General features: G+C 42.4%; 1 protein-coding gene across 3 annotated transcripts in view; it reads left to right on the top strand.

Annotated features, from left to right (window-relative positions):
* Positions 1–782: 782 nt before the first annotated feature.
* The window catches only part of tnrc6c1 (trinucleotide repeat containing adaptor 6C1), a 47,479-nt gene continuing 30,035 nt past the window's right edge, over positions 783–18,226 (top strand). For all 3 annotated transcript variants that reach the window (XM_046076382.1, XM_046076373.1, XM_046076363.1), the window contains exons 1-3: positions 783–906; positions 8,004–8,110; positions 8,990–9,011. In XM_046076382.1, coding sequence (XP_045932338.1) covers positions 8,048–8,110; positions 8,990–9,011 — 85 coding nt within the window. In that variant the 5' untranslated portion in view covers positions 783–906; positions 8,004–8,047. The remainder of the gene's footprint in view (positions 907–8,003; positions 8,111–8,989; positions 9,012–18,226) is intronic.

The raw sequence follows: 18,226 nt of genomic DNA, 5'->3' as shown, positions 1-18,226 counted from the left end.
TTCCTCCCCACATTACAAAGATACATGTATAGGTTAGGTGGTGACTGTAAATTTTGATGTTGTAGCTGGCAGAGGTGGAGCTAATTTTAATTCACTTAGGAAGTTTGGACCTGTGGTTCCCAACCAAGCGGTCGAGCCCCCTGCATAAGGCTCCAAGATAAATGTGAGGGCTCGTAGTTGATTATTGGTGTAGGACACAAGAAAAAAACTAAATACTGCTACAAGAATTTATATTCCTTTCTCAGACTTTTTCTAATCTTTGCTTTTTTTGTGAAATATTGATAGTTAATACTCAAGTATAGTAAACCTACCTGTACTTAAGAACAGTAGCCTATTTGAGTAAATACTGAATTACTTTTCACCACTGATTCAGCATCACAGCACATTTAAAGTGACACAAACATGAAAATGACCATAACAGCAGCACAGTGTGGAGTAAAGCACTAACATTGGTTTACAGTAAGGAGTGTGCCCTCTATCGGTGTAAAAACACAGCACGGGTTCCATGTTGCACAAACTGCAAGCTGAGATGCTGCTGTTTAACTTATCCCCACAGGACAATAGTCACTTCACACACGTATCTTTGTTGACTTTCTTCTTCAGCTAGCCTATATATCGTTAAGAAAGAGGGAGGAGGCACGAGGCCACACAGCTGCAAGCTCGAGCGCATCACCGCAGAGAGGGGAGTGATGGAGGGGCTGCAGTTGTCATGGAAACGAGGGGGGTGGGGCATTTGGGAAGTGGGACCAGTTTGTTTTGTTATTGAAGGTCACGTGGCAGCGTGAAGCGCCTCCCCCCTTCCCCCGTTACCACCGATTCAACCGTCTCGAGCTGCTGCTCCGGTCAGTTACTACAAAATGGCTGCAGAGGCTCCGCCGCCAACGAGAACCTCCTGAACCCTTCATGGTAGGATTTATTAATCCCTTTGGCCGCTTTGCACGACAGATTTGCACCTTGTCGCTTTCTGCCTTCGCTAAGTATGCGGAATTTAGAAGTTACATACGGCGGGTGTGATGGGAAAGGAAATATTTTCATCCCAGCTCACTTTGACATCAATGTTTTCTTCGCTGCGAGTGCTCTTTATCGCAGTGGTCGGTGTTTATTTTTAGTTAGTGCATGGGTTGCTGACCTTAGCACGGGTTTTCTAGGTTTTCTTACGTGGCAACCTGGACTAGTTGCTCTAAACACAGCGGCTTCACAGCTAAAATGATTCAAGGGCACCCTTGTGTTATTGCTTGTTGAGCAGCTTGGCAGGCATTGGCTGAACGCTCGCTGTTGCATTGGTGTGTAGGAGAGTTGACATGGATATTGTTGCAAAACATGCTCCGTGCTGCAGAGAGAGCTGCCTGGATCCAACATACATCACCTGATGGGCAGTAAACGCATTAGCAAGCTGGGGTTTAATTACTGTACTCACGTCCACGTACGGTTGCTGGCCTTTGCTTGAAATGAATTGTTGGAGAGGCCACCTGAGGTTTGAGATTAGAGATCTGTCTTAACCAAATATTTCATTGCTTTGACATTATTATGGAAGTTGAAATTATAGCCGGGCTGTTTAATACTTTAAGATTTAATTATTTAGTTTTTTTTTTATTTACGCGTTTTTTATTCCACACTTGCTTTGGTGCTGTTAAATGTCTGTTTCTCTTGCCAATAAAGCCCCATAGAAATCAGTTGGAAATCTAACTTGACATGAGCATTAGAGAGTTTTGCAAACTTTGAGATATGATATATCACTGATGGCTTCATGCATTCCCATCACCATAGAGAAGGCCATCATTGCCCTGCTCCTGCTGTAGCTTGATGTCCTCAGTAGTACACACTCCTAATGGAGAAGGCGGTGTGTACAGGCAGGGACTGCCTGCACCCTGATGCATGCAGAGGGCAGGCTGACGTAAGCTTTGAGGTCCGCTAGTTTTACTAATGTGTTAGGGTCCCTAATTTGGGCCTGGGCCTGGCAAGGGATGAAGAGATTGTGGTGGAAAAGGAAAGGGGCGTGGGGGTCATTCCTGTCCCTACCGGGTCAGGGGCCCCAGTCAGCACCCAAGCCTCTGAAAGAGGCAGTGTGTGTTCACAGAGAGGCGCCAAAGGGGGCTTGACAACAAAAACAGTTTTCTAAATGCTGCGATTACTATACAGCTTAGGTCATAGCCTCACTTTCAGTTAAAATCTCTCGATGGCTTTTTGTTTAGCGCTGGGCTACAGGGCTCAGAGGCATTTTGCCAGATTGTGTCATTTGGTTTGGCGGGTTGTTTGGTGTCAGTGATCAGATGGTTAGCCGTAGTGCTCTGTGGAAATGATGAGCTTGCATTCTCTAAAAAAGCAGTTTATTGCGGTCAAAGAAATAAGTTTCTGTTCCATTCCATCCTGTTTAGGTTATTTAGTAGTTGCTGTATTTTTTTGTACAGTTGGCAGTGCACCTATCTTTTTCTGTATTAAACTTAATAAAATTCTCTCTAATGGGGTATCAGACTGTTTCTTTTTGATAAATGCAACTTAAAAGCATTTTCCCAATCATCTACAGAAATGAACATCTGTAACAAACAATCGGTCTTTCTGTAGCTAGGTATGTGAGCTCTCCCTTGCGTACAGGCTACTACTTCACACAGAGGCTTGATTTTTTTGTTTTTTCTCTCGATTTATGAAGACAAATGTGGAAACAGTGGGAAAACTACGTGATTGGACTTTAATAAGACATTTGTTAGTGATGTTCTTTGATCTGTTGGACCAATAAATTTTCATCCGGGCTCGTGACAGTGTTCCCATTACTTTTTGAGCAGACAACTGACATTGAGACTAGAGGCAGTGCTTTTGGAGTGTGTCCATGCGAGTTATTTTAGGGCCAGTTGAGAGTGCCAGGAGTGCAGCAGAAGTTTTTCTTTTCCTTGTCGTCAGGCCGGGTCAGAAAGCATTAACATGACCACACTGAGAATAGCTTCAAGTACTTTAGAGAGTGAAATCCTCTTTGCAGAGCACAAGGACTTTGTCTGTGCTTACCCAGCAGTTTGTAAGCCCTCACACAATTTGAAAGGTAGTACTGCCTAACTTGGTCTTTTTGCATTCAAAAACCTGCTGAATACTGTGACATCCCAGATATTTTTCAGAGTGAGTTGAAAAAGCTGCGATTGCGCAGAAGAGCAGAGGAGGTTGCACATTCTGCCGTGGCTGTGGCGGCGGCTGCTGCTGCTGGGGTTGCTAGCGAGCGTTCTCCCAAGGGCTCGCCGTGCTCTTGTTTGGCTTGCAGCGATGGCATTCCTGGCTCTGTGCCCAGCGACTGCCGTCTAGCGCCCCTTCCCCCATCTCTCACACGTACACACAAACCAGCCCCATCAATTGTAGCCCCCCTCATGCTCCGGTGTGGGGCAGCTAGGCATTTACATGTCCACAATTCACCTTGCACACATTGACTCTCCTTCCTCTCCATCTCCACTCAGTGTTCCACACATTTACACCTGCTTTTATTAGGCTGTCTTTCGTCTCTCCCCAGTCCGACTGTATACCCCCCACCCTGTCTGCAGAGTGTGTGTCTGGTTTTAAGAGGGACACCAAGCTCTAATCCTGTTGTTCTGACAGGACGGTGTAATTCCACAACAGAGCTGAGCCCATTGACCTGCGTCCTTCATATCAACACAAGCTGTGTTTCCTCTTTACGGCTCAAACGGCTGCTCACGATGCACCTCAGCCCACTACTACGCGTAAACATCCAACGAGAACTGCATTGTTGTAGCCTCTGATTTTATTTTTTTTTATAGAATCATGGACTTTATGTTATCAGTATTAAGCCAATGTTCTTATCTAATGTTCTTATTATCTGTTTAACAAAAGGAAATTTGCTTTTTTTTTGTCAGCTGTGTATGGTGCAGTTCTGTCTTACGCCTATTTACATAGAGCTATTATTGTATATTACCAGAGGTGCTGCAGCATCAAAATGGGCAGGAGGTACCATCACTGCATCCTCCCCATCTCACCATCAGTCAGCTCACTGAGTCCAAGGGACGCACATCTGTCCAAGCCAGGCAGATGTTTGGCAGCTCTCACTGAGAGAAACTCTCTCTCTCCCGCTCAGGGACCAAATGTTTCTTAAACTGAAATCATTTTGACGCTTTGCTCGGCACTCACTCTCGTCATCCGGGTTGGAGGCCGACAGCGGCTCACATTAACTAGAGCATCTCTGTTATCCTCTGATCCTACATGACACAAGCCCCACTGATGCCTTTGAAAGGAGCAGCACCAGCTATATTTAGCAGGGCAGCTGCACCAGTAGGTTCCATATCCAACCAGTGAGGGTAAAAATAAGCGCTAATGATGGTAGATTGATATATGGGGGCGGTATGTTTATGTGTTGATGCAAATACCAAACAACCTAATCTCAGGCGCGCAATCTGGACTCCCTGTTTATCATGCGGCGTCTTCTCATTGCTGCTCTTTACAACCACCAGGCCTGGAGTGTTGCAGGATTGGCTAAATTCAGTTTTCAGCTTCTACAGGCATTCAAGGCATGTGCTGAGATTGCCCAGGAGGCCCAGTGTGCTAGTGAGGGATAATGAGTTAATGTCTAAGCTTATTGATAATACTTAAAGTGAAATATTGAGTTCAACTTAAATGTAAATGTGCTGAAATAGCTAGTCACAGGTTGTTTTTTGTTTGTTTGATCTGTTAGCAGTGGTAGCCTACAGGTTAATGAACATAACTCCAATTGATATACAGTTAATTCAGATCAGCCATGGATGGTTCTGGTTTGACACTAACTAAATCACATCTAGACTACCAGAAATACAGTAAAACATTAACTAAACTATCTGGGTACATGGTAAGTTAGGGATGCTGGGTTGATTCCACTTGCCTGTTTATTTATTTAGTTGTTTATGTCTTTCTTTCACTATGTGATTTGTGCTGATCCGTTGGCTGTTGGAAATGATGCAAAGATAGACTTTTCCACTAAAAGTGTAGCTTGATGTACACAGAAAGCTGAGAGCACACATTTCCCTTTTCAGCAGTGCTCTCATTTGATTCCCGACTTACTGGACCGTGTAACAGTTTCTCCACATGTGACGGCAGCGTTAAAGAGGATATAAAGAACAGACAAATAAATACTTTGGGGTCGATCTTTGCAGTGAAAGGGAGGCTTCCCCATACTGATCCTTTGCCACCTGTTTGCTAGCCACTCAGTCTGAGAGCAGGGGTGACCATGGCCACTGCGGGACGGTGGGAGCAGCTGCTGTCGTCAAGTTCACAAAGCATAGCTGCACATTTTGCAAGATCAGATTGGGGTCAGATCTTGTCTGCACAGTCCAGAGAATAGGTATACCATGATGCAAGACTGGCATCTTGTTTGTTGTTGGTTTTTAGATAATTGATCACACATTTCTGCACACTTTCAGTCAGACTGCAAATGTTATAATTTATGCAGAACGCATTAATGTGCAGTGAATATGCACAATTATAAACTTCAGGGTCTGATAACCATACATTAGTATCGTCTGACTTATTCACCTATTTACACCGTTTTATATACAGTCTATGATTTACAAGGACTGAGGATACTGCACTGCACTGACACATGATGACTACTTAAATTTTAAACCAACCCTTTGTATTGATCCCCCTCAGTCTTTTCATAATATTCACAGGAGCTCCTTTCAGAAAACTTTGAAACTTAGGTGACACTTTATTAATTATCTTGATCAGGACCAATGACATCTTGTTAGGAAGCTCTTTCACCACAGCTGAAAAGTTTTTCTATGTTATAGAAAATGCTGACATCTTGTTAACAAGTAAAGCCGACTAGACATTCCCAATGCCTAATATAATACAACACTGCCTCCTCTTCAGACACTGTCTTAGAAATGGTTCCAAAGACCATACTGTGTACTGAATTGACATGATCGATCAGGGGTATTTAGGTGGCAGCCAAGTGATTTCTTTAAATGCTTGGTGTGCATTTCTGTTTTTGTACCTCCCTAATTTCTTTAGTAAAGGGAAGAAAATGACACAATGCTGGTGTCAGTAAAAAAAACTATTTGTCATAATAACATAGTTATTAATGGTCTTGCTGCCGAGGTTATCAACTTTTTATGAATGGTCTGTCATGTTTTTGATTGAATGTTTTACATTTGCCTTCAAGGTCAAAGAGCAGCCAGGACAGGGCAAAATGACATTGTTTTCAGTTCTATATTTCTTCTTTAACAATTTAAAAAGGCTCTCTTGAACCAATGCTTTTATGACACACCCCAAGCCCTGACTCAATTGCTTAATTATAAACTCAGATATGCGCCTCAGTTTTTGATGCTCATCAAAGTTCACCTTTTATCCAGTTTTTCCAGTACCGTTATTGAACCTGTACTCCACAACCAAACTGATTTCAGCGCAGTGCTTCAGGGCGCTGTCTGTCTCTACCTGACTGCTCACCAGGGCCTCGGGGAGTGCTTGTTGCCAGGCAATGGCACACACCAGCAGCAGCATAGGCATGGCAGGAGAAAAGGCTGATGGTGGTTTTATGTACAATTTCACATTTAAGGTTCAAGGAACTTGGTTCCGATTTACGTATTTTTCCAAGGTAGTTCATCTCCCCTCGGTCTTTAAAACCCCGGCTTCTGGCTCTTATTTATTTTTTACTGTGTGAGGGATTAGGGGGATTGATATACAGTAGCTTTTAGGGATGCGCCGAAATGAAAATTCTCGGCCGAAGCCAAAACTGAATTTAATGAAAAAATATACCAAACACTGAACAAGTACATTCACACTTTTTCCATATATTTTGCCTTTTTTTACCATTGCATAAATTAAATAGTCAAAATGTGCTTTTTACTCAGTGTTTCCCACAGGATTTGTAGAGACTATGGTGGTGGGTCCGAGGCCCGAGAGGGTCCGGTAAAGTAAATTACATGTTTCCATTTACTTTTAATGTACACATGTAATATGTTTATACTTTCTGTGAATATAATTCGATTAAACTTATTTCCATCCTGTATAGACACATTATTTTGAAAACCGGACGTTGTCACATGTGTATCCTTGCGCTAAATTTATCAAGTCCGACTCAATTTGATAAATAATGTTGTATGCGTTTGAAGACAGCCTCTCTTCAGGTAGGACTCTCATACTGCAACACTTGTCTTTGTAAAGAGAGAAAATGACAGGATAAATTCGCTAATCAACTCGCACGGGTCCGTTTCATTGGATTTACCATAAAGGCTTGAATACGTGTGCACTCCAAATTTAAGTGCGATTTAGCCATCTCAGAAATAAGTGACACTCAAACCGGGTCAGACCATTTGTTGCCTTTTCTAAGAAGTCAGCCACAGAAGGAGTGGATGTGCTAGGAGACAATTCAGCAGAACAGTGTCTGCAAATGACGATTATTGCGTCTTTAACAACGTAATTGTTCGGAAAATTTTGTTGACTTATTAGGCTGAACACCGAAAATGAGCTTCTTTTTTTTGCTATTTTCGGTCGATTAATTTCGGAGGCCGAACATTTGGTGCATCCCTTGTAGCTTTACAGTAGCTGGATGCACTTGTACATGAAACAATGGGGCATTGTCAGATGTTTTTTTAGCTGGAGCATGTGTCTGTTGTGGTGTAGGCTATTACCAAGTAGGTGAATAGACAACAGATTAAAGGTGTGCAAAAAGTCTTCTGTGTTGTGATCTGTGGACCTGAAAAGCCTCCCTAAAGGTTTCCAGAGCCAAATTAAAACGCACACACACGTGCATGGTTGGCATGGTTTAAAACATCAGTTTGTCAAGAAATATGCTAGTTAAGAGGGAAGCGCAAAACAAACTGACATTCTCCTGCCCGGTGGTTGCATTAGTACTACGTATGTAGTCTTGTGTGTTACAAAAGCAGCCATTGACAACACTGATTTTACCTTGAAGAGCAACAAATACAACAATGTGACTGAAAAAGGCAAATAAGTCACTTTTGCAGGTGTTTACCTGTTGAGGCACAGTATCTTTCTCCTCTCATCAAATTCTCTCTCTCTCTCTCTATTTTGTATTTAAGCTGTGAGAAGAAGCAAAAAAAAAACACGAGAAGAGAACCATTTGATGGAAGATAAGAAAAAGAAAAGGCAAGAAGAGAAGAAAAAGAAAGAAGCTGCTCAGAAAAAGGTAAGCTTGTGGAGGGCCCTCTCACTGGATTGACAGGCACATGAACTCATCTTTTTGCTTAACTTGCCTCTGCCCGCCGTTTAATCAAAACATACATGGTCAGATACTGTAAGCCCCAGTTCAGTGTTGGTTCATGCGTGGCCAGCATCCTCCAGCAATGAAAAGAAATGCCGCCCAAGACACTTTCACTTCTATTTTCCTCTGCCAATCTTATTGATGTAACTGTAAATGTTAGGCAGTGCGCAACCAAGTTCAGATCTCCAGTACGCTCAGGTGTTTTTGCTGCAGATTGAGCATGTGCTTTTTGAAACGTGCGTTTCTACAGGAAGCATTAACCAGAACTTTATGTTGTTCTCATCTTTTGTCTTTACCCTGCAGCCCCCTGACCTCTACCCCTCCCCATTTACTTTTTCCTTCAGTGGATCATCTGTTTTCAGCGTTAGCTTAACAACGTAGCCTGCTGCTCTCAGTTATATGTTTTAGATATCCTTGACCATTTTTATCAGTGCTGGGGAAAGTATGTTTGTGTGTGTTTCTTAATGTATGAGACGAGCATTCGTGTTATCTATTTTACTCCCTCTCCAGCTACAATCCCGATGAACTCTTTCACCCCGTTGAGCAGTGGGAATGAACATGGACCTTTTTAGCATTTCAATAGATGAGCAAAACCAGCCCCAGAACATTTTGTTCCGATTGCCCTGTCTAGTTGCTCCAGCACTGTCGTGCAGCTGCCGAGCCAGCCAATGCGACTCAGATGTTGATACAGCTTTAACATATCCCATAATTTTCACTTAAATATTGAAAATATACACATTGCTTCATTGTAAGTTATTCTGAGTTTTCTCTCTATTGCTAATATATTTTTTGTCTTCTTTTCAGGCCACAGAGCAGATAACCAAAGGTGAGTTGTGGCTACTTGTAGTAAACTTGTTTATTTGGTGTATTCTGCCACCCCTATACATTTGGTACTCCACAATTAATCATTTTAGCAATAACACAACTTTTCTTATACTTTGCCAGGTTTGTCTGCCATGAAGCTTGCTATGAGTTTGTGATACGATGTTGAACAGTAGGGAGACTTATTGTGTGGGTGTATTAAATTGTGTATCCCCCTAATTAGATGGATAACTCCTATACAGGATTGCTTTTTTGCCTCAGAGCCTCAATTTGCCTTCTGTTCACCGCTGTGCAATTTGGATGTGAAGCATTAGTTTTTATTGTAGTTAAACAGCTTTAACTGAAAACATTAGCAGCAGCCAGGTGCTTCATACTACTACCTGAGCCAAAATGGAGGCCAGGTGCCTAAGACTAATAAGGAGCGTAGGGATGGCGCAGCTGCTCCTCAGGCCTCCCCGTGGGCTCCTCGGGCATACCTAGGAGGGTAGAGGTGAGGAGAAATCTCAGAGAGAAGACAGGAAAACGGAGCAAAAGAACCACAAAACAAAAACATAAGAGAGTTGAGTAAAGTTGACTATAAGGTGACTTCTGCAGGGAAGAGTGAGCTTAACACATTTTGAACTCCTTCTCTGTGGCAGCTGCACACCCACTCTTCTTCACTTTGTCTCCCCGAGCTAATTCTCTTAATGACCTGAGAGAGGCGGGTAGGCAGTGTTGGACAGTCAGTTAGCCCAGGAGCACATCTCCTAGTCGAAATGAGCAGGCAGATGGGAGAGGGACTTAATGTCTCGCTAGGGATGGGCAGGGCCAAATCTGATTAGAACTTCTGGTAGACCTTGGCAGCACGGACTTAATGACGGCAAGAGAATGGACACCTAATTACAGTGTGAGTGTTTTTGTGCCCGAAGCTGTGTCCAGACAAATGTGCTTCTGCGAGTTTGGTGGCTAATTTTGTTTAGATCGGTAAAAAGGAGTAAGCTTAGTTGTTTTCTCTTCTTGTGGGTGCAGACAACTGTGAACTCGCTCCCGTCTAGGGTCAGTACTTTGACCTCCCACTCTCTATCTGAAGGATGAGTTAATGAGACTGTAATGTCACAGAGGTGTCCCCTCCCACTCCTTATTCCTCATGTCTGAGTCACACTCAATCCTTCACAGTTTGCTGCACTAATGAATGTGATCTGCGTTAGCTTTGTTAGTATTTTCTTTGTCTCTTATCTACTTTGTGTTGTTTCACAGCATCCACAAATTGACCTATATACTGTGCTTTTCTCATCTTCAAACTAGGCTGTGAAATGCACAATTATTTTCCTGGCTGCTGCTCATAACAGGAACTCGCCGTGACCTCATTTTATTGAGATGATTACCCCCTTAGATGTCACATTTGGCTTTTTAGCACATTGTACATATTTGTGTACTCTGATGTGCTCATATCCATGGTCTTGGGTCGTGTGACACTGTGGTCAGTTTTCTGTTTGTTGGATCTACTTGAGTATTATTCATAGGATTTCTTCGTCTAATCAGTTGATTTAGTTAAAAAAAAAATGGTCTTGTTTCACCACAGATACATTACTACAGAGATGCATAAGGATCCCCTAAAAATTTAAGCTCATTTCAAATTAAATAATATTTATAAATATTATTGTGAGGCCAGAGATGTTATTTTTATGACTGTAGATTAATGGTACATTCATACATTCACCATAAAAATAATAAAATCCCATTTTTCACATAATGAGTGATTTGTTGACTAATCAACTAAGAGAGGCAGATTGTCTCTGATACTAGGCTACTGCAGGGAACTAATTAAGTGAAAAGGGCTCGCACAGAGGCTGAATAAACAGGCATCCATACACTGGAGATCTCCAGGAAGACCCCGAGCACCATAGTAACACTACACCACCTCCTGTCTAGTCTAGCTGAGAGGCCCACCTTGGGACCAGCAGGAGGGGAAAGGGAGCAGAATGAGGTGGTCTGTAGGGAAAGAGATGGGATGAATAATTTTGTGCAAAGTGCAGGGAGGCGGCTGCTGAAACTTGGTGCCTTTGGTTGATTTGAGAGAGCTAGAAAAAGGCGTGCAAGAGCAAAAGAAACAGACGGAGCCATGTGAAACTGCGAGAATGCCTGCCAGTTTCCTGTTTGCCGGCACAGCTGAGGGGGCCCTTTTGTAGGTTACTTCTACTGGCTCACTTCATTGACACACACTCTCACTCTACAAGTCCTCTTTGTGGCACCGGCAGCATATGTAAATTGTGTGCTTGTGCAAACACACATGTGGTTTTACTCATATAATTTTACATTGCTACTCAGAAGTTCTACACAGACTCCCCTGCCTCACTAACCCTCACTGATCATTTCGGTTAAAACAATCTCTGTGGTGTTTGCGCAGGTGGTACGGTTTGTTTGGGGCAGGTGTCAAAGCTGTCTCTTGAACTCTGGTGAGGATTAGACAACAAGACTCCCTGAAAAGGAGCGTCTCGTCCACTCCCATGTGGACTCCGTTGTTGTTGTTATTCTTTTTGTGGTTTAAAGCAAAACGGACCAACCACAGGATTTTGTTATAGTAGATATGTGATTTTTAGCACAAATGCAAAGTATACTACTATTAAATCTGTCTCCTGACCACAAACTGTTCAGGAGTTGATTATTTAGGAGATCTGTATGAGCGATGTATATATATTTATGCAGATCATTTAGCAGCCATGACAACACGTATGTGAAAAGAAGTTGAAACAGGCATGTTGAGCTTGTATGTTGGCACTTCATTAAAAGTGAGTGAAACATAGTGACCACTCAGTAACCACTTGTAATAGCACAAATAGAAAAAGATGACTGTTTTGTCGTCCTCTTCCTACCTGCCTGGACTTTATTACTCATTGAAGGAGGCGAAGTAGCAGTCTCAATACATACTGAACTACAGGTGTGAAAGCAACCTAAAATTATGCAAGTATCTCAGCATAACATGTACATCTAGTGACGCATAATATTTTACCTTTAACGTAGTGCCACTGACCAGCCCTCCTCAACAAAGTACCAGATAGATGAGTGTAATGGTAATAAGTATTCCCCCCCAGCTATTGTGTACCACAGCATAGGTCTTCTACCATCCTCAAGCTGTACAAGAGTTAATTTCTAATGGTTAATGGGCTATTGTATTTCTGTTCATGCTATGTGTTGTTTTTTTCTTGTTTTTTTTTTTACCCCTATCAAAGATGGGGCACAACATACATAAGCATTAAGGCGGACATTTACATAGTGCAATAAAAGATAACATTATTCCAAAGTAGTGTCGTGGCAGTAATTTCATAACAGATTAATTTGCCGTTTCACATTCACTTAATTACGCCCCGCGCTTTGTGTTGGAGAGTCATAAATTGCGGTGTGATCAGGGGGGAATTTATAGCAGTGTGTCTCCTGTTGTCATCACCGCCTCTGCTACATGTCTTATCCCAGGGAGCGCAGCTTAAATGGATGCAGCGGTGGTGATGATAAACCACATTTTAAAGAGCAACAGAGGTAATGTCTGGATTGTGCTGCTGTGGAGTGTTACACTATAAATTGTGCGCCTGAGCTTATTGTCATTACATGTATTGTCACTTTTTGTGGACCTGGTTTTGACATATGGTCTTTTCAGGGTGCAGCGTTCTCTGACAAAAAAACAGTTTTAAAGGCCACACAGATTTTTAAGTTAGGTTAGTTTGGTGCCTTACAATGATGGCCTATTTTTTCTTTTCTCTGAACATGGAGGTTAAGCGGGTCAGAAATGTGTGTTTATATTACATCGAGTGGTTTTAGAAATTGTGAATTAAAGGGTGTTATGAGAATTTCTGGAGCTGGCCGTAAAGGGATCTGTGATGTGGAGGCTTTGATGGTTGTGGCAAATCTGTGGTTATACACAAAATGTCCAAAAATATATTTTGGATGAATTGACCTCTTTTTTTTTTTTTTCTTTTTTTTTTAATCATGTTGAAAAAGGTCAACGAGATATTCCCACTCAGAAATTTCTAAATTTGAATAAACTGAAACTTTTAACCGGTTTCTCATAGAATGTGGTGTGTGGCATTATCGTCTCGCAGTTTCTGTATGAGGCTAATATTGCAGCTTCAGTGACTTGCATTGGCCCAGCAGGAGCTGCCCAGGTCAGGAGGACAGGACGTTCCACTCTCTTTTGCACATCACTTCCTCTAAATCATAACAGAGAGTGGAATCTGGTCTGCCTGCAGCTGTTGGCACAAAAGGCCAGGGAAAGGGGAGTGATAAGTCTAGGGAAGCTGTCTGTCTTCTGAGAGCAGCGGGCATGCAGACAACCCTACTCTTGTCTGTCACCCGGCTCTTATGGTGATGCTTGTGTGTGTTGATTAGTTCTGGCTAGAAACACTTATTAAAAGACGAGAGTGATTGTTGCTGGCCAGTAACCAGTGTTGACTTACAGTATAATGTACCGCTCAGGTGTGTGATTATGGTTCTCCATTCAGATATCTGGTTGCCATGCGATAAATGCCCTGACCTATATAGCCTTGTGCTTTCAGACATTAAGCTTTTAAATAGCATTTTTGTCTGTGTTGAATGTGATGCAGCAAGGGAGGGTTTTCCCTCTTAACTACAGTGTCATATTTATTCACTTCTAATTAAGCCCTTTAATCTTCTCTCTTGTGAGGCTCGCTGCTCGCATTTTGAAGCCCACAGGAGGAAAGAGATGGAGAACCCTAAAGACATGCCTCCCTTCCTCACTCATGATTTGTTGATACTCTTGCCGCCGCTGCCTCCTCTTTATTAGACATCTGATAGGGATCTAGTAATTTCCATGTTTCCTTTTCTATTCAGTTAGAGTAGATTACTGTGACACTTTGGCAGCAACACCAGATATGCGATACACTTGAAATACCGTGTGCTAAATAGATTCCATGCAACATGGAGAATCTGTAAAACTTGGATACACATGGATGAAAGCGCATGGATAGTCACCTTTTTACTGAAGAATTGATTATTATTATTATTATTATTGTGCTTACGTATGGGGTTTTCATCAAGTGTGAGTAACTCAATCTGCAGCCACCAGATTCCTCTAGATATTCTTGCATTCTTCCATTCTGTGTCTATGACTATGTCTGTTGTTGAAGCCAGCGAACCTGCCCGCGTCCTACTGGACATTGAGCAACATTAACCTCGTTTAGATTAACAAGATGTTCCTTAAGTAGTTTGCAAAAGCTTCATTCAGGTCTTTACTTGGCCGATTAAAGGCTCAGCTGTGGAAAGCTTATAATCACTCACAAACTGAACTTTTGTGTGCGTATCAGCACACTACACACCAAAAGCAAGGTGATCCACTTTGATGAATGGAAAGCGGAGTCAGAATGGTGCTATAATTAAACCTCTAGGTAGAAGTGCTCTTGATGGTATTGGAATCGGCAGCGATCCATCTCTCCAAGAACTTTTACTCGGCTCCACATTTGAAACTGTGCCAGTGTCAGTTGTTAAATGGCATGCACAAAATAAACTTTTCCCAGCAATCGAAAAATGCCCCGACTTGAAAATGTTGAAATGCTTTATGGCAGTGGTCGGCAATAGGCGGCCTGCGGGCCAATAATATCTGGCCCGTGGCCAGATTGCTTTAGCAGAAAAATAAAAAATAAATAAATTGATAGCGGCTGGTGCTGAAATAGATGTCAGTCATGACAGCAACAGTTACTCACATAATCAGATCTTCTTAAGTGATTGTGCCTACAAAATAAAAGCACAAGAATGTTTTTTTTTTTTTTTTCATGTTGAGTTTATTGAGCGCTTTTACTTTGAAAAGTTATGAGGACAATTAGTCTCTGGCTTGCTTGACACAACTCTGAAAAAGCCATCAGTAAACATGGGATTCCTCTGAATTTCGTCAGTGAAATGAAAATAAGCGTCCATAGGTTTATCGATGCGGATCAAACGCCGGGACACGCACACACACTGCAGGACATGCTTTATTGTGAGTATGTGCAAAAGTGTCCTTATAATCAATTTGTTAAACAAGGGAGACAAAGAAAAGTCCGCCAGATGATGGGATCGATCCCACAACTTTCCCAACTTGAGGCTCGCACTCTACCGAGCTTAACGTGCACATGTTTGCAAGGGTTGAAAAAAAATTGGCCCGATGCCAGACTTATTTCCCGACCCCTGCTTTATGGAGTTCTTATTAGCAGCACATTATTTTACAATTATCAGTCAACACTGAAATTTGAAGGCCTGTGTGCATCAGGAGTGTGTGATCTGATGAAATTCATGTATTTAGCTTGTATAATTGTTGCTTTACCTGCCAATACAAGGCAGCATGACTGAGCTAAGCACCTCAAATGGTACTTGTATGGGCCCATAGGTTCTCCTGTGGGTCCTGAGCAGTTGCTATGTATGGACCTCCATTCATAAAACTCACACACGGAAGGACTCTTTATCCTCAAGGTCATTTGGCCTGTTTTTCTCCTTACCCCCGCGAGGGAGACAGAAGAAGACCATCAGTGCTCTGTGCCCTCTCCTTCTCTTCTACCTACCGTCAACTCTCCGGTATCTTTGTAGATAACCTCTCCCCAACCTCTAGGTCTTAAACAGCCAGGCAAGCATGCTATCATCTTTTCTCTCTGAAAATTAAGAGCCCTTGTAAAGAGGAAAATGAGATGTCTCCCTCTGCGTGAAGTGCACACAGCCCCAAGGCCACGGTTTGATGTGCATCTTTGATGAACTGGGAATCTCCTGTGTAAGCACACAGCTGAGGACTCTGTTTTTGCAAGTGGCTCTGATCTCTTTTTACTCTATTTAACTTTTTTCCTGCAAAGTGCTGCCTTGTGAGACTCGTGCTTAATAAGCCACACCTTGTTGATGGCAGAGGTTTGTTGCTTTGTTTTTGTCTCTTGAGCACCTTCCTTAGCCTGATTGTAATCTCTGATTTACATCATCAGCGGAATTGCAATTATTAGAAATTCTTGCTTTAATGCGATGTCACTTTGATGTTACTAAATATGTTGTGTGTCATCCTTTTGAAAGAAAAATCCGGTGCGGCGTGGTATACTATAGATAAATAGTGTTCTAATTGTAAGCAGATTTAGACCGAAGCTGGTTTCAGGCAGTGAGACTCGAGCACACAGTGGAGCGCGCAAGGGGGTGGAGACTGTCTCACTCACTCTCTCACTCACTCACTCACACACACACACACACACACACACACACACACACACACACACCATTCTCTTCATCATTTACCCTCCCTGCTCTACCTCTTTCCCTTCCTCCTGTATGTCAGCTCTCTCTTTTTTCACTCCCTCTCCCTCCTCGTCTCTTCCCTCTGATTGGCTGACAGAGCAGCCAGCCAGCTTCCCCCTTCCCCCAGCTTCCAGAAGAATCTACGTCACACACCAGAGAGTCCCAACTGTATTATTATACATCGTGGCACAACCACAAAGTCCTCTGTTTTTAAGAGGAAAAACGGCTCTTAAAAGCAGCGGGGAGAATTAGCCGAGACTTATTTTGTCATCTGCCGCCCCTAATACATAATGACAAGAGGATAACAGTGGATCACAGTAAATGAAGGGGAAAGAGAAGGGAGAGCACAGGAAGGTGGGGAGGGATGAATCACAAGAACACAGAGGAAATGGAGCAGATGTAGAGAAATCCGATGAGAGGCGAGCTCGAGCTCTAGAGCTTCCCCACTGATTCCTGAGCTGCAGAGGGAGACGCACAGACAGATACGGGGGAAACTGGATCAGACCATGCAGTCTGTGGTTGTAGCCAGTAGAGGGGCTCTGGCACTGGGGGCAAAAATGACATCGGAACCCCCCGCCCCCATCCCCCACACATGCATAGCAGATATAAACACATACAGAAAACTGAGGAAGAGGAACAGTTGGTTTTTATATGTGACTGAACACCTCTGTCAGTATTTACAAAGCTGTGTGAATGTATATTGTACGACACCATCCCGTCCTCTCCCCCCAGTGTGGGCCTCAGCATTACATAACTCTTTGTTTTTGTGTGTGTCAGGCTGGCCGCATGTGTGCGAGTTATTCATTGCTTCACTGCACACACTCGGGATGGCAGCCAATGCTTTATAACTCATTTAGGCCACACAAAGATTTTCTTTTTCTTTTGGTTGCCCTCCCTCTTTTTTTTTTTTTATTGAATTTGATTTTATATTTAAGAACTCAAATACCATTTTGGCTGAGTGCACATTATGTCCGGTCAACTGATGTTTGGGTTTGTTCTCGTACAGTATCTGTAGGTTTAAACACATTTTTTGCATCCTGTTTACATTCAGCAGCTTATTCTGTTATGTAATACATAACGGAATTAAGTGTCCTTTGTGTCCCATAATGCATCTCAAACAGCAGCACCTCTGTGACCCAGAGCTGATTATCCCGTTTGACTTAGTGGTTACCTTTAACCTTCCTCATTCAGCTACAGTATATTAGCCTGCTGAAGACGTCATCCGGTCCAGACTTGGCTTCTTTTTCTGGCATTGTTTACAAAAGAAAAAAAGTCACATTTCTTGTTCACATTTCTCTTTAAAATGGCTAAAATCGATATTTTTATAATAACAGGTTATAAAATTATTATGGGCAATGTGAGTGGCATCACATGCAGTGATGAACCTACAGAGAAATATCTCTCAAATCTACATGCCAATTCAAAGTTATAGTAATTGCGCCTCCTATTGGCAACAGAAAGTAAGCCTTGTGTGATAATCATCATTTGATTTACATGAAATGTTCATTGTATGGTCCACACTTGATGTACTGAAACATAACGTATAATTAGTGGGTGTTCTCTAGCGCCACAAGGTGGACATGAAGTGGCATTTAACTCCTTTGTGCAGTGTCCAAAACGCCTGAAAATTCAGAGCCACGTCAACTGACTTCCAGTAATGACACCGCGGTTGCAGCACACCTCAGTTAATTATTATTCTTGTTGTAACGATTGTCATTATTAGTTTTTTTAAGCTATCGTTAATACTATTATTATCTTTAGTATTTTGTTTGCTTTAGTAATTTATAATCCCTGTCTTTTTATGCCAATAAAGCTCATAAAATTGGAAATTGACAGGGGAGAGAGAAAGGGCGCACTCTGTTGCTATGGGTAACTAAAGGTAGTGGGACATGTGCACTTGGCCTCAGCAGCCGTACAAGCAGTTAATAACTAACAACTTCGATAGAGCACTGAGAGGTGATCATTTCAGGGACCATAACCTGCCACAAACCA

Source organism: Micropterus dolomieu, linkage group LG02 (assembly GCF_021292245.1).
Source record: "Micropterus dolomieu isolate WLL.071019.BEF.003 ecotype Adirondacks linkage group LG02, ASM2129224v1, whole genome shotgun sequence".
In the NCBI taxonomy this organism is placed as follows: Eukaryota; Metazoa; Chordata; class Actinopteri; order Centrarchiformes; family Centrarchidae; genus Micropterus; species Micropterus dolomieu.
The sequence above is the reverse complement of the archived record's forward strand: the minus strand, read 5'-3'. Positions and strand labels throughout refer to the sequence as shown.